This window comes from Corythoichthys intestinalis, chromosome 19 (assembly GCF_030265065.1).
Source record: "Corythoichthys intestinalis isolate RoL2023-P3 chromosome 19, ASM3026506v1, whole genome shotgun sequence".
Classification (NCBI taxonomy): Eukaryota; Metazoa; Chordata; class Actinopteri; order Syngnathiformes; family Syngnathidae; genus Corythoichthys; species Corythoichthys intestinalis.
In genome coordinates this window covers 16,499,549-16,523,670 of record NC_080413.1, presented here as the reverse complement: position 1 = coordinate 16,523,670, position 24,122 = coordinate 16,499,549, and the positions used below count along the sequence as shown (strand labels likewise).

Below are 24,122 nucleotides of genomic sequence, written 5' to 3'. Positions count from 1 at the left end.
AAAGCTGTACGGTGCAACCTCCTTCGCTCCTGGCCGTTTTACAGGATTTTGACTGATTTTGCAAGGCCCACAGAAAATTCTGTTCTACTGCTATATAAACATGGAACCCACCAAAAGAAAGATTAGACTCTCTTCTTTCAGCAGGAGAAAAAAAATTGTTCATATCTTTTTCCATTCTTTAGAAATCAGCATAAGAAAATAGCTTAGTTTGAGCAATTTTCCAATTTCTGATGAAAAAAACACAGAAATTGAGCTTTTTGTGAAAGCATACATTTCAAACATAACTTTGACTTTAACACAACTATTTTTCGCTGTAGTTACATCCCAAACATCTGAATAATATTTTCCTTTTACAAACTAACATAAACAACAAGACAAATGGAGCTGTTGATAGCAAAGTAACAATTTATTTACACATAACTAACTGAGAGATGACGCTGTTGTGGCCGCGACAGCGGGAGTAAACTTTTCCCTCATCGCTGCTTGTCTCTGCTCGGCGATCAGCACGGACTCAACGGCATCGTCCGCTGCACTGGTGGTTCCGGTCGTTCTGCTCAGTCGTCCAGCGCCTGGCATCCCGGGCGTCCTCCCAGTTGTTCTGCTCGGTCGTCCGCCGCCTGGCATCCTGGACGTCCATTCGGTCGTCTTCCGCCAGCGCCCCGGCGATATGGCCAGCCGTTCATTCCGTTGAATCGGGTTGAGGGTTTTACCAAATGCGCTACTGCCCTCCAGTGGCCAGTTTTATTGCTTTAAAATGGATTTTCAGCGTTGTGCTTTGGAGCTAAGTTGAATCAGAACCCAGAGATGTCTCTTGTGAAAAAAAACGTAAAAGACGCATAAATACATCTTTGGGACACTGAAACAATTAAAAATAGAATGTATTTATAGGTTTTTGGGAGCAAATGAGTTAATTAAAACCCAATCCTTATCACCTGATTCCGATCCTCTGAAAAGTGGCGCGATCGGCCCAATTTGCGATCACGTGATCGGATCGGAACATATCTAATAAAAATGTGAGTAAAACCATTGTACTGTTGTACCTGGGTGAAAAAATACACTGTACACGGGTACATGTTTATTATTTGATAGTCTAATTCCTCCCAACTTTTTTCTTGTTAAAACTCATATTTAACTTTTGTAAATGAGTTTTTTTCCCCCACAAATTTACTCCCATGCTTTAACGACTTTTTGAGTGCCCCCGTTTGATTGCTTACATTTTTACATAATGTATCAAAAAGAGCAGTTTTCTTACATATCCAATGTTCACTGTAGTAATCTTGCCATCCGTAAAACTCTCTGGCCATGTGTCTGGAATTGTGCCTTTCCGAAAGAAAAAAAAAGTCCTTGCAGATGCAGATTTTGTGTTATTTCCTCGGCAGCGTCGTAAATAACACGCACCGCTAGCCTTTGCATCATAAATGTGTCTGGCCAGCTACTGTTGGAAGCATCAAAAGCAGATTCGCTTTGACTTATTAGGGGCAACACCGGCAATAGGATAGGTGGAGTGGAACAGGTTTCAAGAAAATAAAACACTTTTAAAGGGGAAGTCGTGATGAATTAGGGAAAGTTACTTGATTGATGACACCAAAAGTTAAAGTAGCAATAAGTTCAATATCAAATGCATCTGCAATTTAATGCTTTCCAATATGTGAATGCATCAAAAAGTCAGTTTTTTTCAAAAATAATCCTAATCTTAAATCAGAATTTCTCATTTTCTGATGTATACTATACAGTGCCCTCCATAACTATTGGCACCCCTGAAAAAAAAATGTGTTTTTTAGCTTCTAATAATTTTTTAAAAATTCAAATAATATGGGACTTAATAGAAAAAAAGAGAAAAATCCAACCCTCAACACAAGTGCATTCATTCAGTGGGGAAGAAATCCCACATTAAGAAAAAAACATTTGTCATCAAATAATGTGTGTCACAATTATTAGCTCCCCTGGAGTTAATACTTTGTACAACCCCCTTTTGCCCAACAAAACAAGGTCTGGGGACTGAGATGGCCATGGGAGGAGCTTGATTTTGTGTCTGGTGAACCATTTCTGTGTAGATTTGGCCATATGTTTTGGGTCATTGTCTTGCTGAAAGACCCAGTGACGACCCATCTTCAGCTTTCGGGCAGAGGGCAACAGATTTTGATTTAAAATGTCCTTGTATTTCAAAGCATTCATGATTCCATGCACCCTAACAAGGTTCCCAGGGCCTTTGGAAGCGAAACAGACCCACAGCATCACTGACCCACCCCCATACTTCACAGTGGGTATGAGGTGCTTTTCAGCATGCACATCTTTTGTGGCACGCCAGACCCTCTTAGAGTGTTTGTTGCCAAAAAGCTCAATCTTGCTCTCACACAAAAATACACACGGTCCCAGTTGAAGCCTGGGACCGTGTGCTCTGGTCAGATGAGACCAAGATTGAGCTTTTTGGCAACAAACACTCTAAGTGGGTCTGGCGTGCCACAAAAGATGTGCCTGCTGAAAAGCTATTAATGCTAATAATTGTGACACACATTATTTGATGTCAAATATTTTATTCTTTAAGTGGGATTTTTTCCCCCACTGAATGAATGCACTTGTATTGAAGGTTGGATTTGCCTCTTTTTTTCCAGTAAGGTCCCATATTATTTGAATTTTTAAAAAAATTATTAGAAGCTAAAAAACACATCTTTTTCAGGGGTGCCAATAATGATGGAGGGCACTGTATATACATACAGGTGTTTCAGGTGTTTTCATTCAGAAGGCTAAACATAATTTAACATTTTTTGTTTTTTTTAGATCCCGAATGGGTAAAACTTGATGGCTTTGCTGTACTGAGTGGCACGCCTGTGAGCAACACATCAACAGGTAACACCTGCCAACCACCATAATATGATAAAATAGCTGCTTTTATAAAGTGAAAGGTTTTAGTGACATTATCATCATCACATCTAATTTGATTTGGGATGGCAAAACAGCTCTCACTATCATCCAGTTTTACACATACCCCAATCATAAATGGGTAAAGGCTGATTTATGCATCTGCGTATCGGTGACTGCAGACTTATGCTGTCAACGCAGACCCGATTTACGACCCTACGCCGTAGCCTGATGTGCACCACCACAAAATCCTGACTACGTGTCACGTCAATGCGTGGTAACATGACGCAAATGGACAGTGATTGGTCCGCCAGACTGTTTCAGCGCGAAATCACCACCATTTACAAACATTCTTGCGCTACACTCAAAAATGGACCAAGCCGACGAGAGGATGATCGAAGAGCTCCGCAAGTACGACCACCTGTACAATGTTTCGTCAAGGCATTATAAAGATTACCAAATGGCAAGCAATTTGTGGAAGGAGATTGCTGAAAATTCGGGGCTGGAGGTCAGCGAATGCATAAAAAAATGTAATGTGCGTGTTCGAAAGTGAATGGCCACAGGAAGTGGTGACCCAGCCGGCCAAAAACTGACAGTTTTTATCGCTTTATTTCGTATTTTTGGTTGGTGCACCTTACCATTTATTTTGTACACATGTTTGCTGTGAGTCTGTGACTGATTTACATTTACACTTCAAGTATATGAAGAATAAAGCGCAGGTTTGATGTCAAAAGAGTTGTTTTGATGTTTAATTTACAACAACAGACAGTTTACTCACTTGATACATCATCACTGTTAGAGGGTGCCTCGGTGCTTTTATGATAACGTGTTTACCATAAACGCTCCCCACGCAGTTTGGGAAGTTCCATAGCCGCCAGAAATCTACTATGGGTTCCCACTGGCTGGTTGTAGGACACGGCAAAAAATCGGGCTGGAGGGCTATCCATAATGCTTTGCAGACCTCGGACAAAACACTGGAAACTGTTCTCGACGCCAGTTTGAAGCTAGCCGCCACAGCTTGCTGACTTCTACCTGAGGCTAGAATTCGTAATGTGACTGCCAGGCTTTGTGTGGCATCAACAGTCACACAGACCACCTCCGCATCCGTCTTTTGCTTCGCCTACGCCTCAACATTTGTATGATCAAAATTTGTTGTTCAATGTTAATGAGCTGAAGATCCACATTCAAGCGTTCCATATCCGTTGCCATTGTTTTCTAACCGGATGAAAACTAAAGGAATTCGACAAGAGTCCCCCAAAACTGTACAAACACAACGCCACAACCTTCTAGTGGCTTGGCGGTGAATTACAGAGCAACGCGTTCCCTTGACGCAGAACTTCGAATGCTCGTTGATGACGAAGGGTCTACGCCGTCACCCCAACGCAGAAGCATAAATTAGGCTTAATATTGTTATAGTGATGATACCTCTCCCCTGTTTTGAGATCATGGTTGCAATCTTATCATTATTTCAGCAGCCTTTATGTAAAGTAAGACACTAATATAATCCAAAAAGTACCATTGAGGTATGATTCTCTTTTCAAACAAGCATGTAGCACAAGCAATAAATCATCACAGATTTATCACGAGACATCTCTTGCCTGATGAAGATGGACGTCAAATTACTTTCCCACCGTGTCCTCAGGCATGTCACCACCTTCTTCCTTGGCTTCCCTTATCCCACTATCTCCTATTCAACTTGCTGACACACCTCCTCCACATCCACTCGCTTCTCCATTTGACCCAATCTTCACCCTTCCTGCCTTCCTTCAGCTCCAGACAGCTAATTTATCTGCTTCTGCGACTCATCTAGCACTATAACCATTTCACACGAACAACAAATTGTACATACACTGTCTTCTTTGATAAAGTATCTATGTCTACTTTTGAGTCCAATTGTCAAACTACACTGTAACGCTTCCTGGAAACAACAGACAAAACAATTTGGAATCACTAGTTTGGCGGTAGGCGCCCTGTGCCAAACTATGCACTGGGATGGTTCACCCAGGGGAAACATGGTTCAGGAGTGGTTTTGAAAAATGTATAAAAAGCAGAGGTTTTCTGATCAAGACCAAATGGGGTAGTTCATGCTTCGATTTAAGGAGGAATTTGAGGAGCGACTGAGGTTTGGATGCTAGAAAATATTATCCAGCTCAGTTTCAAACAGAGGAACGCGCATGAAAACAAACCCAGATATGTTTCCCTTGAAAAAAAAATAAAAAATAAAAGGCACTAAAATAATATATCTGCCACCTTTACGTTCAGCCTCTGTGGTAAGGTACCCTAAGGGTAGAGCCAAATACACAGCAGTCAGTCATCAGTCCTGTGCTTCAACTGGAGCTCAATGACCTGTGGTGCATTTTTGAACTCAAAGCCAAGTTCAGGCAAGTGAGTAGAAAAGCAGCCAAACTTGGACCGTTTTTGAGAGAATTGCCCCTCCACCTACTTTAACATTGGATTTTTTTTTTCTCCTTGAAACCCTTTTATTGGCATACTTGATATGGCCCATACTGTACCCCCTGCAGCCCCCAGGTAAGGCTCTATAATGTCTTGCCCTGAACTCTAAATGCACCATAGCAATTGTATACCATATTCTTCGGACTACAAGTCGCACTTTAGTATAAGTCGCACCAGCCATAAAATGCCCAACAAAGAGAAAAAAAAACATGTAAGTCGCACCATAGTATAAATCGCATTTTGGGGGACATTTACTTGATAAAATCCAACACATAGAACAGATCTGTCATCTTGAAAGGCAATTTAATATAAAAATTAGGGCTGTCAAAATTATCGCGTTAACGGGCGTTAATTAATTTTTTAAAAATTAATCACGTTAAAATATTTGACGCAATTAACGCATTCACTGAATGACCCACTCGCACATTGCCTCAAACAGATTACAATGACGCTGTTTATGGACATTAAGAGTGAAGAAAATACCACTGGCCGCTTGGGGGCAGCGCCGTTCCATACTAATGTTATTCCTTCCAAACGTGGGAGAATTAGTAGTTGAGAGACGTTTATGCTGTTGCATTGTGCTATTTGTGCTCCACACATATTTCTGTAAGTTTTCTTTCTTTTATTGGCAATTATGTGTCTCTTGTTGTATTTTGGGTAAGATATGTACAGAGCAGGGGTCGCGTTAACCGAATATTTTCCGTCGTTGACCGTTTTTTTAAAATGGTGATGGAAAAAACTGAAGTCCATCCGTCATTTTGACAGGCTGCAATTCACACCCCAGACCACAGGGTGGCGAGTGAGCATATTAATTAGCTATTGTCTCTCTTGGTGCATGACGTGGTTGGCCTTACTCGGAAAAATGTCAAGGCAACTGAGTGTTTGCCTGGCACGGCCAGACTGTTCTCCCTGTATTTTTCAAACACTGAGAGAAAAGTCTGGGACACAGTCTCTCGAGTAGGTACAAAATCAATCGATGAATCAGATTTGTTTATTTGCGTGACGTGTTCTTCACGAGCAACGTCGCTCTTGCGCGTCGAAAGTCGTCTCTACAACAACACGGATGGATGGCGGGAGAGCCGAGAATATTTTCCAATCCGCGGAAAATTCAGTTTTAAATGAGCTAAAACACATCGACACGAGACACTGACAACAGTCTGTCTCGCGCTAGCCATGTTGAATAAACTCCGTTCTCCTCGTATGTTTACTTCCGCGCGCAAGTCCCTCGTCCTGCCCTCGTCGCTTTGGTAACGGCACGTCTGCCCGTCGCTGATTGGTGCACTCCGCTGTCTGTTTGCCTCTTGTTAAGCTTGTTCGGACAGAATATTAATTAAAAATGAATGAAAACTAAATACTATTGAATATGTCATTATTATCATTTTAAAAATGTAAGTGACGGGTAAAAATAGATTATGACCGGATTTTTATGACACTGTCAGTCAAAATGACAGACAACGAAAAAGTCTAGCGCAACCTCTGGTACAGAGATATATATGTTATAAAGGCGAGTGGACACAGGCGTTCTTTGGACCGCGCCGTTTATTGGCATAAGCTTCGGGAACTCCTTCACAACAAACATAAGTATCGTTTAGTGAAAGCACAACAAAAATAATATTCCTATCTCTCCAAAAAAAAAAAATAATGTTCACAAAAAGAAAAGCACTTCAGTCTATTGTAATGAGGCCCTATTCTCACACAGTTAAACAACAATGCAAAATGAACTGGCATTCCATATCAAAATAGCTATGCAAAATACACGTAAAACTTACTCAGACTTTGGTCACTCTATTCTTATTATTGTTATTTTTATTTTTATTCTTATTATTATATTAACTCTACTTTTCATTGAAAATTTTACAAATTTTATTAAAACGAAAACATGAAGAGGGGTATTAATATAAAATTACTATAACTTGTAACTATAACATTCATCTTTTAAGAACTACAAGTCTTTCTATCCGTGGATCACTTTAACAGAAAGAATGTTAATAATGCCATTTGTGGATTTATTGTTATAATAAACAAATAAAGTACTTATGTACAGTATGTTGTATGTATATATCCGTCTTGTGTCTTATCTTTCCATTCCAACAATAATTTACAGAAAAATATGGCCTATTTTAGAGATGGTTTGAATTGCGATTAATTACGATTAACTGATTTTTAAGCTGTGATTAACTCGATTAAAAATTTTCAATCGTTTGACAGCCCTAATAAAAATACAATAGGGAACAACATGCTGAGTAAGTGTACAGTGCATGAACAACGAAATGCGAATATACTGTCCTCACCAGGACGCCAAGGCTCGGTCCTGACTATACAGCGAGCTAAACTCCCAAATGACGATGCTTGATGTCCGTATAATTTGCGGAATCAATTTCGTCCTCGATACCAAACAGGTTCACATCAACGTAAATAAATGATAATTAGGTGCTGTTACAGCAATGACACAAACGGTTAGCATGCGTTCGCTAGCATTAGCACATCGTTCAAACAACCACACAACTGGCTTTAAGTGTCCGATCGCGGGTGGAAAACACAACAACAACAGAAAAGATGATACACACAGGCGTTGCCTCTGTAGAGATATTTTACAAGCATGAACAATGAACGTAGGTTGGCAGCCGTGTTTCTCTCTCGCTAACTCGGCCACTCACTCAAGCTGCGTAGCTGTCCGTGTTCTGGCGTGTAAGCGGTCTTCTTCACGTAAACAAGTGCGAGTGCGCCCTCACGTGGGCGTGAAATCGCCACAAACTAAAAGCATGCATTTCAATATAAAAAAGTCAATATTACAATTGAACACACATTGCTAAAGGCAGAACGCGAGCGTGGCCATAGCTATTAAGAGTTATTCAGATAACTATAGCATAAAGAACATGCTGACAAGTTTACCAAACCATCAATGTCACTCCAAAACACCAAAATAACATGTAAAATGATATCATGATAAGGGTTGTTCCGATCATGCTTTTTTGCTCCCGATCCGATCCCGATCGTTTTAGTTTGAGTATCTGCCGATCCCGATATTTCCCGATCCGATTGCTTTTTTTTGCTCACGATTCAATTCCAATCATTCCCGATAATTTTTCCCGATCATATACATTTTGGCAATGCATTAAGAAAAAAAATGAATAAAACTCGTACGAATATATACATTCAACATACAGTACATAAGTACTGTATTTGTTTATTATGACAATAAATCCTCAAGATGGCATTTACATTATTAACATTCTTTCTGTGAGAGGGATCCATGGATAGAGAAGACTTGTGACTTTGTATATTATGACTAAATATTGCCATCTAGTGTATTTGTTGAGCTTTCAGTAAATGATACTGAAGGCCATGCCCAACTGCATGATGGCAAGTGGAACCATGACTGTGCGTAGTGCTACCAATTGATATATCTTCTCTGCGTTGGGAAATAACATAAGGTGTTAAGAAAAAGATCAGTTGCTACCTTGCTTCCCCACATTGCTTCCCATGATATTTCTAATTGAAGGGAGAGGCTTTAGCCAATTAAAATAAGGCTCCAAAGGCTGCCAAAATTCACTCTACTCATTTTACGCTGCCTTTTAGCTCTCTATATAGGCAAAACGGCGCCATAACAGATGGAGCGCGACAATGCGTGAGTGGGTCGTGCAGCGCATGCATTAATTGCGTTAAATATTTTAACATGATACATTTTTTTAAAAATTATTTACCGCCGTTATTGGGATAAATTTGATAACCCTACCTTAAGCATAAACTAAAGACTCTGGATAAGTGTAACATATTATGTCTGTAGCGTGAAATACAATTAGAAAATGATTTGATTAAAAAAAATATATATATTAAAAAAAGGCATGGCCGATATTTTTTTGACGATTCCAATACTTTGAAAATGACGTGATTGGGACATCTCTAATCATAATGTGTTCATAATTTCACACATAAGTCGCTCCTGAGTATAAGTCGCACCCCCAGCCAAACTATGAAAAAAACTGTGACTTATAGTCCGAAAAATACGGTAGATGGGGTGATGAAAATCCATTACTAAAAGTGAACAGGACTCTAAAAAATATTTATTTTTCACATTGCAGGACCAGTCAGGTCAGCATATCCTGCTGCAAGAAATCAAACCACATTGAGGCGTGCTGCCCGGGTGAACAGAACAGCTAACCGTTCAAGTGCCTCTAGCCCGCGGACATACAGGAGGAGGGCCCCTCAGTCCTCCACTGGTCCCCGGCAGCCAGAGAGAGGCTTCTTCACAAGAACAACTTCCCTGGAGAGGAGACACCAACACAAGCCTCAGTCTGACCAGAGGAACCGTTACGCACACAAATTAAGTAAGATGACCCAACTTTTACAAAGCAAACATGAAAAACAAAACATTAGATTAGGATTATCTGAGGAATTTTGCTACATCTAGAATACTTTGACAGGAATATAATGAGTGCATTTTGTCTGTTCAATCTTTAGTGTCATTAGTGTAAACCCTGGTCGTGCCTGGTATCCCTCTCTATTCATAGCATCTGAGTCCGTTCATGTGGTGTCACTGCAGGCACAGAAACCCCAGGATCAGAGCGTTCCTGGTAACCGTGCGGCAACCAAAATGACCACACCAGGTATTGTGATCGTTGTGGATACCCTTAAAAAACTGGTCATTGTTCTCATTGCAATTGATTTAGTTACATTTTTTTGTATCTCTAGAACCGCCTGAGTATGAGGCCAAGGACATCAGTGTCAGGGTCATGTCTCCTAAGTCGGTCCTTATCACCTGGGTCGACCCTGCTGTGGAAATGGGGAAGGTTGAGCCTGATGAATTTAGGTAAAGAAAAGACAAATTCCCAAAATAAAACACATATACAGAAAATGTACTTTCTATGCTAGGACTAAAAATCCCTGTTTGTTTCAACCTAGATCCTACACAGTAAGGTACAGGGAGAAGGGTGAGTCAGCACGCTGGGAGTACAAAGAGAGCTCCCAGAGGAGAATGATGGTAGACACACTATATGCTGATAGCATGTATGAGTTCGCCGTCAGAATCTCTCAAGGGGAAAATGTTGGCAAGTGGAGCGTGTCTGTCTTTCAGAGGACCCCTGAGTCAGGTAGGAGCTTGCAGGCTGAAGACTGAACGAACAATTTAGAAAAAAAAAGAAAAGAAATGCAGAAAAAAATAAATCTTGCATGATTCTAACTTTCATTGTTAGTTTCTTTTTTATTAGCATTATTTCTCCAAGATTAAGTATTAGTGTAGTGAGGCAGAAGGTTGTAGCAGTGAAGGCAGAAAGTTGTAGCAGTGATTCACTGCAATGTCAGCATTTACTTCCTGACTACCAGCTGGGTTCTCCGTCAGCTTTCATGCATGATCTCAAAGGAATGCACACAATGTATGGTAACAATATTTTTCTGAGATTGAGAGTGTATTCCACTTTGTCCACATTTGAAGTAGTAAAGTAGCAAGTACACCTACCTTTGTTGTTGCTTGTCTGTTACTGATTTGTGCTTTCTTCACAAGCACCATCTGGGCCACCAGAGAACTTTGAAGTCGAACCACTACGGGGGAAAGGAACGGCTGTGAAAGCCACTTGGGATCCCCCTGAAGAAACCAATGGGAGGATAAGAGGTTTGTGAAAACTCTGGCATTAACGCTACATCGTTTTCAGATACTGTATACTTAAAAATCCAATGAGGTCATGTATGAATTTGCTACCCAGTAATTGAATCCAAGTATCAAGAATTGGACTCTTGATTGATACCACAACTTCTGTGCTTTTGAAGATCAGTGGCTTCAGTATTCCAGTACTGGGTTTTCTCAATAGTTGTTTATATCCATGCAGAGTACATCCTGTCTTATGCTCCTGCACTCAAACCATTTGGAATGAAAAGCGTTACATACCGGGGCAGCACAACCTCCGCCACTATTGAAGGTTTAACACCTGGAGAACGGTACATCTTCAAGATCAAAGCCACAAACAGGCGGGGACATGGACCTCTAAGCAAGGCCTTCAGTGTTGTCATGCCAGGATGTAAATATAGCTTACTGTGTACAGTATGTATGTGAAAATTGTTTCCACCCTGAATTTAACAGTTTTTTTCTGTTTCCAGCCAGGACTGCTGTTTCACCGTTTTCAAGAACCAAGGACAGCCAGAGAACTACCTACCAGCCTTCCAAATATGATACTACCAATGACAAATCAGAGCTCGAGTCAACAGAGGCACCAGAAGAACCGACTAGATCCACTCAGCCACGCCACCCCGAACCTGTGAGCAGAAGGGTGCGCCCACTTTCTCAGACGCGCTCTTATCACAGCATCTTCTCCTCAGTAAGAGGTTCAGTCAGGAATGGAGCAAATCGAGGCAGAGCCTCAACTAAGGAAGATGAGGAAGGAGATGAGGATGACGAAGATGAGAGAATACCAACAACCTCCTCTCCAGAGGAAGATGCAACAACCATGGAGCCTGAACCTGAGACAAAAGAACCATATAATGAGGTTTCCCCTGAATCTGAGAATGATGATTATAGTGAGGTGGATGAGCCTCCAACCCCTGAAACCCCCAGCCTCAAAGCTTTTACACTCTCTCCAAATAAAGACACATCTTTTTATCCACAGCAAAGAAAGCCCATAAAGCCAGTGGTCCACCAAACCACAGCGTCGCATAATACAGAATCAGAGGATAGAAGAAAGGATACAGCCTCTACGGACATACAGAGCAAAAATATTTCCAATAAACCCAGTATTGTATACAACAAACCTACCATTCCTGTCACAAAGGAAACCAACCCACAGCCTGAGACAGAGATCACACCTGTGGGTAAAGGTTCTGGGCGCACCAATGGATCTGGCTTTAGTGCAAGATACGGATCTGGCCGAAGGAACTTAGGAGTTCCTTTCAGGGGAAATTACACAAGAGCTCAGAATGGTCACAGACCGGGTCTAACCTCACAGTCACGTTTTCCAAGCAGAACTCAGAGTCAGGCCACATCGCAGTCCACCCTACCAGACCAGTCAGTTGGAAGGAACAATGGCAAAACAATATCTGTACCAACTCCTTCTGAGAAATCTGAAATCATTCCATCCTCCACATCGAACACAGCTGTAACTTTAGATACAAACACCAGAGAATCACAAAGCTCTTCACTTAACACAGAAAAGTCAAATATATCACCAGATCATTTAAAAAAGACAGAGGCAACCAAAGTTGAAGAACCTACTTCAAACTACAAAGACGATCCCACAGAAGAACAGACAAAGAAAAAGGATGCGAGTCCTTCAGATAAAACAACTTATTCTCGTAGTAGAATTAATCCCTCCCTTCTTGAAAGATTCAAGTTGACAAGCAGGTCTGGTCCGGGGACTCGTCTGTCATTTTCCAGACAGGGGGGCAGGACGCCATGGAGCAGGGTATCATCTTCGATAGGGGCTGGCAGACCCCCGATGCGGGGTATACCCACGAGAAACTCAGGGACCACAGGTTCTGTTGCAGTGACCTCACTACAGGAGACTAGTGAAGGTCCAACTGATACTTCTTCTCGTGACTCATTAAAAAATGATGAGATGGATGTGGGCTCTATCAAACCGTCACTGACTGATAAAACGTCAGACTACAGTAACTCAAGACATCCAACCCCATCATCTCCCGCAAACCCTTCAAATTCAGATACTCGTCACTCTACAAATGCAGAACCAACTTCTGACGACAATAACAAAAACAATTACGATAACAAGAATTACCTTGATAAGAGTAACCGAGAAGATGGCGGGATCAATAAAAATATTGCAGAAACTACAGTGGACCAAAAGAATCCAGCCATAACATCAATAGATCCCAACAGAAACACAGATGACAATGAGAGTGTTGCAACAAGAGACACCCCTTCAAGAACTAGCTCATCCTCTGGGGTCGCTCCACCTTACCGCCGTCCTAATATCGGCATGAATGGGAGGATACGATCTCCTCATCTTGGAACCAGGTTTCCCATCAGATCACAATCGTCACCAAATTTACTCAGACCTGCGCTAACGTCAGATCGCAATGCTAGTAGATTTTCAACAGCAAGGACTGGGGGGCTTAGAGAGGGTAGAACGCACTCTATATCTTTGTCACCATCTTCATCTAGAGACATCTTTAGAGGCCACGGGAGCAGAAGTCGCTACCCTAACCTCAGAGGAAAAGCAACCAACGGAGGAACTCTTATACCTGCCAATGGAAATGGTAAAGTCAAATGGTAAAATGCATGAAACAATATGATACATCACAGTGTGACATCCTGAGTATGATAATGATTGTGTGTATCTTGTAATTATTTAGGTCAAAATGGACAACCAAATCTGACAGACAATGATGGAGGAATGAGCAGGGCTGTTGGTCAAAGACTTATTACTGGACCTGACGGGAACAAATGGGTAAGATTCACTGACTTCAGATCTGTAATGAATATGATGATGAAAGAGTAATATTATGAAGTGATGGTATACTCACATGTATCACTGCTGTTACGACTTAACCATTCATATTATGTTTGAATAAGTTGGTAGATCTAGAGTTGGGGATTCTTATGAACCAGGATGGAAAAGTCCTACAGGATTCCCATGGCCAACCAAAGAGAGTAGTGCTTGGAGAAGATGGACGCACTATTTTCGGTAACCTTTCTGTCACAATTATTAGCTTTGCAGTGATTTGAAACACAATTTCCAGGTTGATTAAACGAAAACTCCTTTACTTCAAACTTAATCCAGACCATCTAGGAAGCCCATTGCTTAACCAGGAAGGCATGGCTTTATTTGGGCATAACCGAGATAGTCGTCCAGTGATCAATCCCAAAGAGAAAGTCCTCATGGTCGGAGGAAAACCTCTGCTTGGCTTGGACTTGCCTCACCTCCGCACCACCACGACCACCACCACTAGAGCGCCTACCACTACCCCAGAACCCACCACCATAGAATGGACTACTGAAGAGTACACCACTGAAGAACCATACCCTACATGTCCACCAGGAACCTATTCCAAAACAGATGAATATGGCGATCCAGTGTATGACTCAGATGGAATATTAGACTGTTACTCAGAAGGTGAGTCTGTTAAACACTGAGTACTGTAGAGACGTACTAGATTTTTGGCATTAGATTATAATACTGATCTCGTTTCTGCATAATTGTCCCTTTGGTCTGATGTGATCCTGATATTTCTTTGCTTTTCCTGTATCTGATTAAAAATTGGTGTTGTGTTAGGTTTTTGGATAAGCATGGATGAATTGAGCCAATCACAAGTTGTTTTGGCTAATGTTAGGATTTGGCTTTCACATTTTCACTGCAGGTGTTTGGCTGTTTCCAGAACTATCTTGCACATTTGCAACATTTTGATAATTCCTGTCCCTTATTACTTACTAGTTTTTGTTAATAACTGCAACTAGAACTGTTAAAGTAGAATTTAAAGTCTGTTGAAAATGCCAAAATGTACTGATCCTGCATAGACAAGAAATAGCTAATGAATGAGTAAAGAGCTAAGTAAAACCGCTGAAACAAACCTCTACAATTTTTGATCCTTAAATATGTTTGTGGACTAGTCCCCCAATTACACACAATGTCTCTGGAAATATGGGCAGAAAAACTATTACATATGAAAAATGCTTGTTTTGGTTTAAGAAAATGGAGTCTATTTAAAATGATGTCATACAGCTGCCTGCTAATGACTCCATTGTGTTCGACATACTCATGGGGGACATTACAAAAGATTAATGAGCCAACTTGTTTTTCAGCTCATTATATGTAATTCCTTGCCCGTCAAACCTTCATTGAAACTTTTTTGCTAGATGAGACTACGTTGCCACCACCCACGACAACATCACCCCCAACAACCACAATGACCACCACCACGACCACCATGACCACCACAACAACGGTGATTCCAACGCTAGACACCAGACCTTCTGGCCGAGGTCCTTTATCGGAGTTTGATGACAGTGGGAAGAGGCGATTCACAGGTAAAAAAATACTTGGCGAGTGCATGCAAACATCTGGAATCTTGTTGTATCACGTCAAATCAATATATATCATAAATAATATATAACAATTATTGTCCCCCACTTAAATCGCTGTAATTACCATAATTTTCAGACTATAAGGCGCACCTGACTATAAGCCGCCACCCGCCAAATTTGACACAATAACGGCATTTGTGGGGTGGCGTGGCTCAGTGGTAGAGTAGTTGTCCCCCAACACAGAGGTTGTGGGTTCAATTCTCTGCCCTGATGAACTCGCCTAAGTGTCCTTGAGCAAGATACTGCACCCCACGTTGCTCCTGGTGCTGCGTCACCAGTAGATGGATGGCGAGATAGTGTAAAGCGCTTTGAGCGCCTTGAAAGGTGGAAAAGTAAGTATATATATATATATGTATATATATATATATATATATATATAAGTATAACACAATTTGTTCATAGATAAGCCGCACTGGACTATAAACCGCAGCTGTCCTCACTGTATTATGGTATATTTACACTGAAAGATATTAAACGGTAACACTTTATTTGACAGCGGCATCATACGACTGTCATAAGACCAAACGAACCACCATGAAGCTTTGAACCAATTGGCTGCAAAGCTTGAAGTTTTGCAGCCAATTGGTTCAAAGCTTCATTGCTTCTAGAAGCTTCATTTGGCCATCACTGCTCCCTTGGGGGAGACAGTCAACCTCTGCTGTCAACACTGTTGTTGTCCAACATTCCTCCTAACATGCATTGCAGCGCTACAGATGTAAATATCAATCCAAATTCATGTTCTGTGTTAATGATTTCTTCAGTTACTGTTCCAGTTGTTTCATTAATTGCTAGTTATGCTATTTGGGGACAGTGGCTGTCATTAGACAATCATAATTATGACATGACATTGTCATGAGCATTAATGAATGCTTATAACAGATGTCATTTAGTTTTATTCGGCAAATTATCTCACTTTTAAATGGATGTAAAAGATCAAAGCTGGACATAAATGGAGTAAGTAATATAATTTAATGGATTCCACTTAATGAAATCTGTCGTAAGTATTCATTAATGCCCATGATAGTGTCATGTCGTATTTATGACTGTTTTATGACACTCTTATGATGCCGCTTTCAAATTAAGTATTACCTATTAACTACCTAATTACTACCTACTATAAATAAGCCACACTGGACTATAAGCCGCAGGTTTAAAAATGAAGAGGAATTGTTGTGGTTTATAGTCTGAAAATTACGGTAAATGTCTGTAATTACCAGAAATGTTTCAAACCATAAACGTACCAGATATAATAGTTCTAAAACCATTTTAAAGGCTATTTTACTTTCCAAACACACCGGACGAAACAACCTTTCAGCAAGATCAAGTTCAAACCACCATGTCATCAGACTCAACTTAAACTTTTTTGTTTCATCGCTCGGCGCACGTCAAGTCAGCTTTGCTTGTTTTACGGGTTTGCTCACGATTCATTCCGGGGCCATATTTTTGCCTTTGAAAGCGTTATAGAATGAGCACAAAGAAACAAATTTCAACGATTATCTCAGTAGAGGTTACACAGGGGAAAAAGTAAATAAAAGAATTCATGAACAGTGAAACACAGATACATACACAAAATATCTAATAACGTTACTTTACACATAGACTGAAAGCTGAACGTGGTTAAAGCAAAAAAAAGTCTCCGTGGTCATGGTTCATTTAAAATGTCTCAACCTAATCGGATCATCTGAAGTAAAAGCTGCTCAGGGTCTTTTTAACCCCCAAGCTTACCTACTCCAATTCCTTTTTGTCTCAATTGATTGCAAAAACACACTGAAATATTATCTTGGCAGACTAAAAAATAAACTTACTGGACTACATTTAACTGGAAACCACATCGTTTTCAAAGGTCCGTGTCCGTGTTTCTTTGTTTAGTTATAGTGATCTTTAGCCCTGTTAGGCCTTAAAAGTCATAAATAATTTCTCACTGAGAAACAATATTATTATCCTTCTAACTATTCTAGAAATGCAAACAGAATATGTCGGAGCCTATAGTTAGCAAAAGAAAACTAAAGCGTTTTTCCTCTCTGACCAACGCTCAATCAAAACATGTATTAACGATTCACGCAAGCACAATAAAAGCAAGCCAGATGAGTGCTAATCTAAATAACATAAGCCCCATTTACACCTCTTGAAGCAACCAAAACATGAAAACTATGTTGGCACAATAATTGTAATCTACAAAGTATCAAACTGGGCTTTTTCTCAAAACAAGACAACAGACTTTAATCACAACTAAACCGATCCGAACTAATTCTTTTGTTATTTCCTGCTCTCACATTAATTTTCAGGAACCAAAACCTGATAATGATGTAACAAATTGAAACATTTCCATTTGAATGCGTAATATCAAGGGCATAGGTTTGCATAGGAATGGTAGGGACAAAACACTACCAACTTTCCAGGATGCTCAAATATCCCCGCCAACTTTTAAGCAACCTTATTTGCGTTATATAACGACTTCAGTTATATAGGTCATTTAGATTGTCTTCCTATATGTTTTAATTGTTGTAATTGACCTCACCATTTGAGGCTTACATGTTCCACTTTTCACTTGCTGAATGTGCCAGTCCATTTTTTTCCCTCCTAAACGCACATTTGATTAGCTGATGACTTGACACCCCCCACCCCCCCCACACACGCACACACAGACATTACATATAATGGTGAGATAGTGTAAAGCGCTTTGAGTGCCTTGAAAGGTGGAAAAGCACTATATAAGTATAACACCATAACCATAACCATATGGATATTAGACTTTTTTTCAGCCAGCAGCAGCCACTGTAAGAAATGTAAAAAGACGTGAATGTTGTTGAAGTGGGGAACACAGCACTAATTTTGCTACTGAAAGTACGACCTGCATCAGAGTTGGCATAACATTAAACAGTGTGAACTTGCTAACCTGCAAAACTCGAGTAGGTAGCTGCTTAGAGAGAAGTGTCCTCCTGTATGTTTTCTACTGTTAATTAAACTGTGAGAAAAGTAGTGAACCAACCAATTAATTGTGTATGTTAATATAATTTACCTTTAAATAACGCAATTTAAATTTGCTCATAAAATCCGGACATTTTTCCTTGAAGTTTTCAAAATGTTTCTTTAGTAATTTTTGAAAACAAAGGTTTAAATTGAACGGTGTAAGCTAAACCAATACACAGAAAAGTTAGTAGTGAGAAGTTAGATTCCAGTCCTACATACACACACACACACTATAAGTTTTTTCTTTAGCACTTTCTTGACAATCATAGTAGGGCTGCAGCTATCGATTATTTTAGTAGTCGATTAATCGAGAAATGATTAGTTCGAATAATCGTGTAATCGGATAAGGAACATGAAAAATTAAATTACCTGAGCTCGGCCTCAAACGGTAAATGATGATCTATGTACAATAAAAGAACAATTAGCTAACTTACATCGCAAAAGTTACCGCTAGTTTAAATGCTATAAAATGCTAACTTTTTTACAATGCGCTTAACAAATGGTTCAGACACATATTCCTACAAAAATAGGCTAAATATACCTATAAACTAAATTACGGATGCATTAAAAAAACATTAGCTCAAACAAAATTTAGCTTATGTTGGTCTTAACAGGGAGCACCTGGATTCAGCCATGTGAATTAAAGCAGACTATAAGGAAGTGTATCCACCCAAATCAATAAAACTAAATGCAAACACTTTCAAAATAAACCATTACAACGTCACTTTAATTAAACGAATACTCGAAGCAGAAAAATTTAATTTGAATATTTTTTTCTAAATAAATACTCGAGTTAATCGATTAATCGTTGCAGCACTAAATCATAGTGCTAAATCGTTACCTCAATCATTACCTGAAATGTATTTTAATAACTCGTTTCAGACATGTCGTCTGCAGTTACAAGTTGGATGGCTTTTTACCAAAGTGAGAGGCAAGCTGTCAGTTCGAATAAGCCCGAGTGTAGTACGGTCTTATTTCAAGGCTATAATCTTGAATTTGGAAGTATCAAATTTAGGATATTTAAAAGCAATGCTTTGGGAGCCCAGATAATCTGACTTCTAGGTCCTTAGAGGGGTGATCCTGACATGAGCCAAAACTTGCATAAGACGCTCATTGAAACTGTAACTTTCCTTTTTTGACAACACAGTAGCCTTGCGGTTGTTTTTTTACACTTTCTAATATGGAAATAAAAGGTTTTTAACTTCCCATTGGTGATGAAGATGTGATAAATAAGTGAATAAAATGTGTCTAAAGCAACTAGTCGATTACAGAATGCTATTCTCTGTGAAAAGACACATTTGCATTTGTGAGCCTAATCCCCAAGACTCACGATTTGCTCTTTTTTTGCGCCAAAATCAGCAATTGCTCTTTTGGAAATAGTTTATCTTGGTCAGCAATGTGATCACATCCTTTCACATTGCGCCATCTGAAAGTTATTATTCTCCCTTATTATGTGCAGCGATAAAAACGGGCAATGAACTGATGAAAACTGTACAAATAATAAAACGAGTCATATTTGTTCTCTTAAACTGACTTTATTCTAGCTGTTCTCTCTTTCCAGCTGTGCATGCATTCAGTGAATCTTTGACTAGATCGACATAGATCAAAAGATCTTAAGTGATTAGTCTTATTGGTTACATGAATCCCCTTTACAATGGCTTCCACGTAGACGGATTTCACATCATTGGATGAGCCTGATATCTGCCTGACTAGACATCTTTTATGTGAACTCTCTTGCTACAGTTTCCCAGTAATATTTCATTCGTTTTGGAATCTCACATGCCAGATATGGCCGCATGTTTGGATTACAAGTGAAGAACGCAGAGGCTCAAAAGGGAGGGTTTTTTAATGATTTAACAAAGAGCATCTTAACATACTAGACAAGCTGTTTTCGGGAAAGAATTTTGTAAGATTTCCTTACAAAACATTAATTAATAATTTTGTAATTAGAAAATGTGTTTAATTTACTGAGTTGGTGCCACTGATGACCTTAGAAATTGTTACACTGTTTTTTTACCATCATTTTGCCAATGAGTTAAAATATCGCACTCATCCTGCCCTTTCATACCCTAATCTTTCCTTTCCTCCCTCTTGGATGTCTATCGCCGTCAGTTGTACTGAATGAGTTAATTAAATATCCTGTAGCACAAACAAGTTTGAAGAATAATTGATTTGAAAAGGGACAGGCTAACTGGCAATGCGACGTTGAAATGTTTAGGCTGATTTTGAACAACTGAGCTCTTAAGGGGTCAAAAGATTCAAAGCTGAACTGATGGAAGATACCCATGAATGGATTAAGATTAGAGTTGTCCGAAATTATCGGGTAGCCGATAAGACTGGACGATAAAAAGCATTTTAAAATGATATTGGATAATATCGACATCGGTTTTTCAAGATCGGTTTTGGGCTAATGAGCATGTTGCCTTCAAAGTAAATGTAGAAGCCTTCTGCCTTTATGCAAGGGCTGGTCACAACTTAGCACAGCAGTTATGCTAAAACAGCCAACAATTGCATCTCAGATGTGACTAGAAAAAAAAAAATCACTGGTTTCACTCAAAAAGCTCAAAATCTTATTAAAAAAAAAACAAAAACAAAAAAAAAACTAATTTCTTACCTAAAAATTTGATTACGCTTGATAACACACATCACTTGAAAGGTATGTGTTTTGCCCACATGTTTCAATTGAATTTCCATTTGTGTCAAGCTATTTTTAAGTTCTAGTTAAGTTTTAAGTTAGTCTAAACCAGGGGTATCCAAACTTTTTGCAAAGAGGGCCGGATTTGGTGCGGTAAAAATGTGGGGGGCCGACCTTGGCTGACGTCCTTTACGTAGAACAATATATTTAAGCAAATTTTAGCAAGCCATTCTGGTTGTTACATTTGCTTTATTATTTATATTAATTAATAATTTTAACAATCTCGCAACTAGCCTTTGTGGCGTTCTCTTTTGACTCTCGGGCTCATGCAAAATACTGCTGTTGTGAAGTTAAACTAGCTTCAAGTTGCTTTAATTTTTCTTTGCGTATCTTCCCTATAATCTTGTCGTGCATGTCAGCGTGTCTTGTTTGGTAATATCGCCTCACATTGAACTCTTTAAAAACAGTGACTGCCTTTTTTTCAAATGAGGCAGACACAGTTGTTGTGTATTTTAGTGAAGAAATAGTCCAATTTCCACCTGTCCTTGTAGCGTCGACTTTCTTTTTCATGTTGATTGTCACCATTTCAGAAAATTGGAAGTAGAGGGTCACACGGGGTGATGTTGCTCAGAGTGCTGCTGCCTTTTAGTGGGTAAATGAGGAGCAGCATTTAGTGTGTAAGCTACTTCATATGCTGGTAGCAGTACTGCTGAACAATTTATCAAGTGTGTGTGCGGGCCAGACGTTATTGATTTTATGACAGAGGCTGGTGGCCAGATGAAATTTGACAACGGGCCGCATTTGGCCCCCGGGCCGGACTTTGGACATTTCTGGTCTAAACTATAAGTACTGATAGGATTATGAGTTTTTGCAGTGTTAAAAATAAACGTATAATACCTGCTGTATTGGAGCACATTAGGGACCAGTGCTACTTGGTGTTTTATTCAGCAATGACTATTGAGCTAAAACTGACAGTTAGCTTTATTATGTTTTAATTTTACACCCTCATCACTCTACAGCGCTGTGTTTTTACAGATTCAATAAAGCCTGTATGTACGCATCGACAGTGGTCATAATCAATAGAAACCTAGCCCTCCGAAGGACTAACGTTACGTGAGCGAGTGACAGTAACGTTATATTTATTAGCGCTGGGAAGTCTACTGCTTAAAGATGGTGGCTGTTTACTAAAGCTGCCCAGACGCGGCCGAGTCTGTCATTTCGCATCTAGTTCTATATGCATGCGATATCTATGAGACGCATCGGACACTACCTGCTACCACACTAGCGTCATGCGGGCGTAGTTTTTAGCAACATTGGCGTAGTTTATAGCGGCTGTCGGCTGCAGTTTTTTTTTTGTGCCTCGATTCCTCGAGGTGAATGAAATTACTCGGATCAGTTTTTAAACGCGAGTTACTCGAGTTGCTCGAGTATTCGTTTCAGCTCTACTCCTAAGTAAAGCCTGATTTATGCTTCTGCGTTGCGGTGACAGCGGAGCGACGGTGTACACCCGGGGTCGGGAACCTTTTTGATCGAGAGAGCCTACACATCCAACATACTTTAATATATGACTCCATGAGAGCCATACAGTGTGTTTGTGCCTTTATTCTGTGGCCAGCTTGTCCGAGTCAGTTTTGTGAGCAGTGTTTTTTTTCGTGAGAGCATTTGAACGCATCATGCGGGAGCAAGAGTGCAGGGGACGCTTGGCTTTTACGAGCAGTCGCCGAGTTGTGATTGAAATTAGGGTTGTTCCGATCATGTCTTTTTGCTCCCGATCCGATCCCGATCGTTTTAGTTTGAGTATCTGCCGATCCCGATATTTCCCGATCCGGTTGCTTTTTTTTTTTTTGCTCCCGATTCAATTCCAATCATTCCCATTTTGGCAATGCATTAAGAAAAAAATGAATAAAACTCGGACGAATATATACATTCAACATACAGTACATAAGCACTGTATTTGTTTATTATGACAATAAATCCTCAAGATGGCATTTACATTATTAACATTCTTTCTGTGAGAGGATCCACGGATAGAAAGACTTGTAATTCTTAAAGGATCAATGTGACTTTGTATATTGTGTCTAAATATTGCCATCTAGTGTATTTGTTGAGCTTTGAGTGAATGATACTGTAGCCATTTAACTGTTCTGCCCTAATGCATGATGGGAAGTGCAACCATGACTGTGCATAGTGGCACCAATTGATATATCTTCTCTGCATTGGGAAATAACATAGGGTGTTAAGAAAAAAATCAGCTACTACCTCTCTTCCCCTCATTGCTTCCCACGATATTTCTAATTGTTGAGAGAGGGATAGTAAGACTTTAGTCAATTAAAAAAAAAGCTCCAAAGGCTGCCAAAATTAACTCTACTCATTTTACGCTGCCTTTTAGCTCTATATATAGGTAAAACGGTGCCATTATAGATTGAACGCAACAATGCGTGAGTGCGTCGTGCAGCGCATGCGTTAAGTGCGTTAAATATTTTAACGTGATTAATTTAAAAGAATTAATTACCGCCGTTAACGCGATAAATCTGATAGCCCTACTTTAAGCCAAAACTAAAGACTCTGAATGAGTGTAAGACATTTTGTCTGTAACGTTAAATACAATTAGAAAACGATTTAATTAAAGAATATATATATATATATATTAAAAAAAGGCATGTCCGATATTTTTTTGTCGATTCCGATACTTTGAAAATGACGTGATCGGACCACCAATCGATCGGGACATCTTTACTTGAAAGATATGTTTAGAAAACAACAACGAATGCCGGACATTGTTACTTGAGATTTTACGATCGTTGCTCAGTTGCGCACTCGCCACTTGTAAATGACAAATAGAAACATTTTGTCTCTGGGGGGGGGGGTTCATCGGTATCGGATTTTTGGGAGTTGGACAAAACCATTCATTTGATATCGGTATCGAATTTTAGGAGTTGGACAAAACCAGGATTTTGGTTATCAGTTAAAATGTCTTTATCGGACAACTCTAATGAAGATCAATGTGTTGATTTGCACCAGGCTTAGTGATTTGATTACCTAAATACACTATTCAGATTTACATAGTTTTCCCACAAATCCTTTTTACAACTCGTTGGCCCATGTTTAAATATAAATCCACTCTCAATAATAACAGATGACATATGTGGATGTTTGGATATGGAATACTGGAGTAGTGTG

At 39.7% G+C, this 24,122-nt stretch overlaps 1 protein-coding gene across 3 annotated transcripts in view; it reads left to right on the top strand.

Annotated features, from left to right (window-relative positions):
- Window positions 1-24,122, top strand: part of fndc1 (fibronectin type III domain containing 1) — a 57,494-nt gene that overhangs the window by 7,886 nt on the left and 25,486 nt on the right. Inside the window, exons 3-14 of one of the 3 annotated variants that reach the window (XM_057822063.1) lie at window positions 2,779-2,847; window positions 9,396-9,641; window positions 9,825-9,920; window positions 10,006-10,123; window positions 10,216-10,403; window positions 10,814-10,921; window positions 11,136-11,324; window positions 11,404-13,512; window positions 13,609-13,703; window positions 13,829-13,940; window positions 14,037-14,369; window positions 15,110-15,280. In XM_057822063.1, coding sequence (XP_057678046.1) covers window positions 2,779-2,847; window positions 9,396-9,641; window positions 9,825-9,920; window positions 10,006-10,123; window positions 10,216-10,403; window positions 10,814-10,921; window positions 11,136-11,324; window positions 11,404-13,512; window positions 13,609-13,703; window positions 13,829-13,940; window positions 14,037-14,369; window positions 15,110-15,280 — 3,834 coding nt within the window. Of the gene's footprint in view, window positions 1-2,778; window positions 2,848-9,395; window positions 9,642-9,824; window positions 9,921-10,005; window positions 10,124-10,215; window positions 10,404-10,813; window positions 10,922-11,135; window positions 11,325-11,403; window positions 13,513-13,608; window positions 13,704-13,828; window positions 13,941-14,036; window positions 14,370-15,109; window positions 15,281-24,122 lie in introns of those variants that run through there. The other 2 variants (XM_057822064.1, XM_057822065.1) reach the window with 2 other exon arrangements.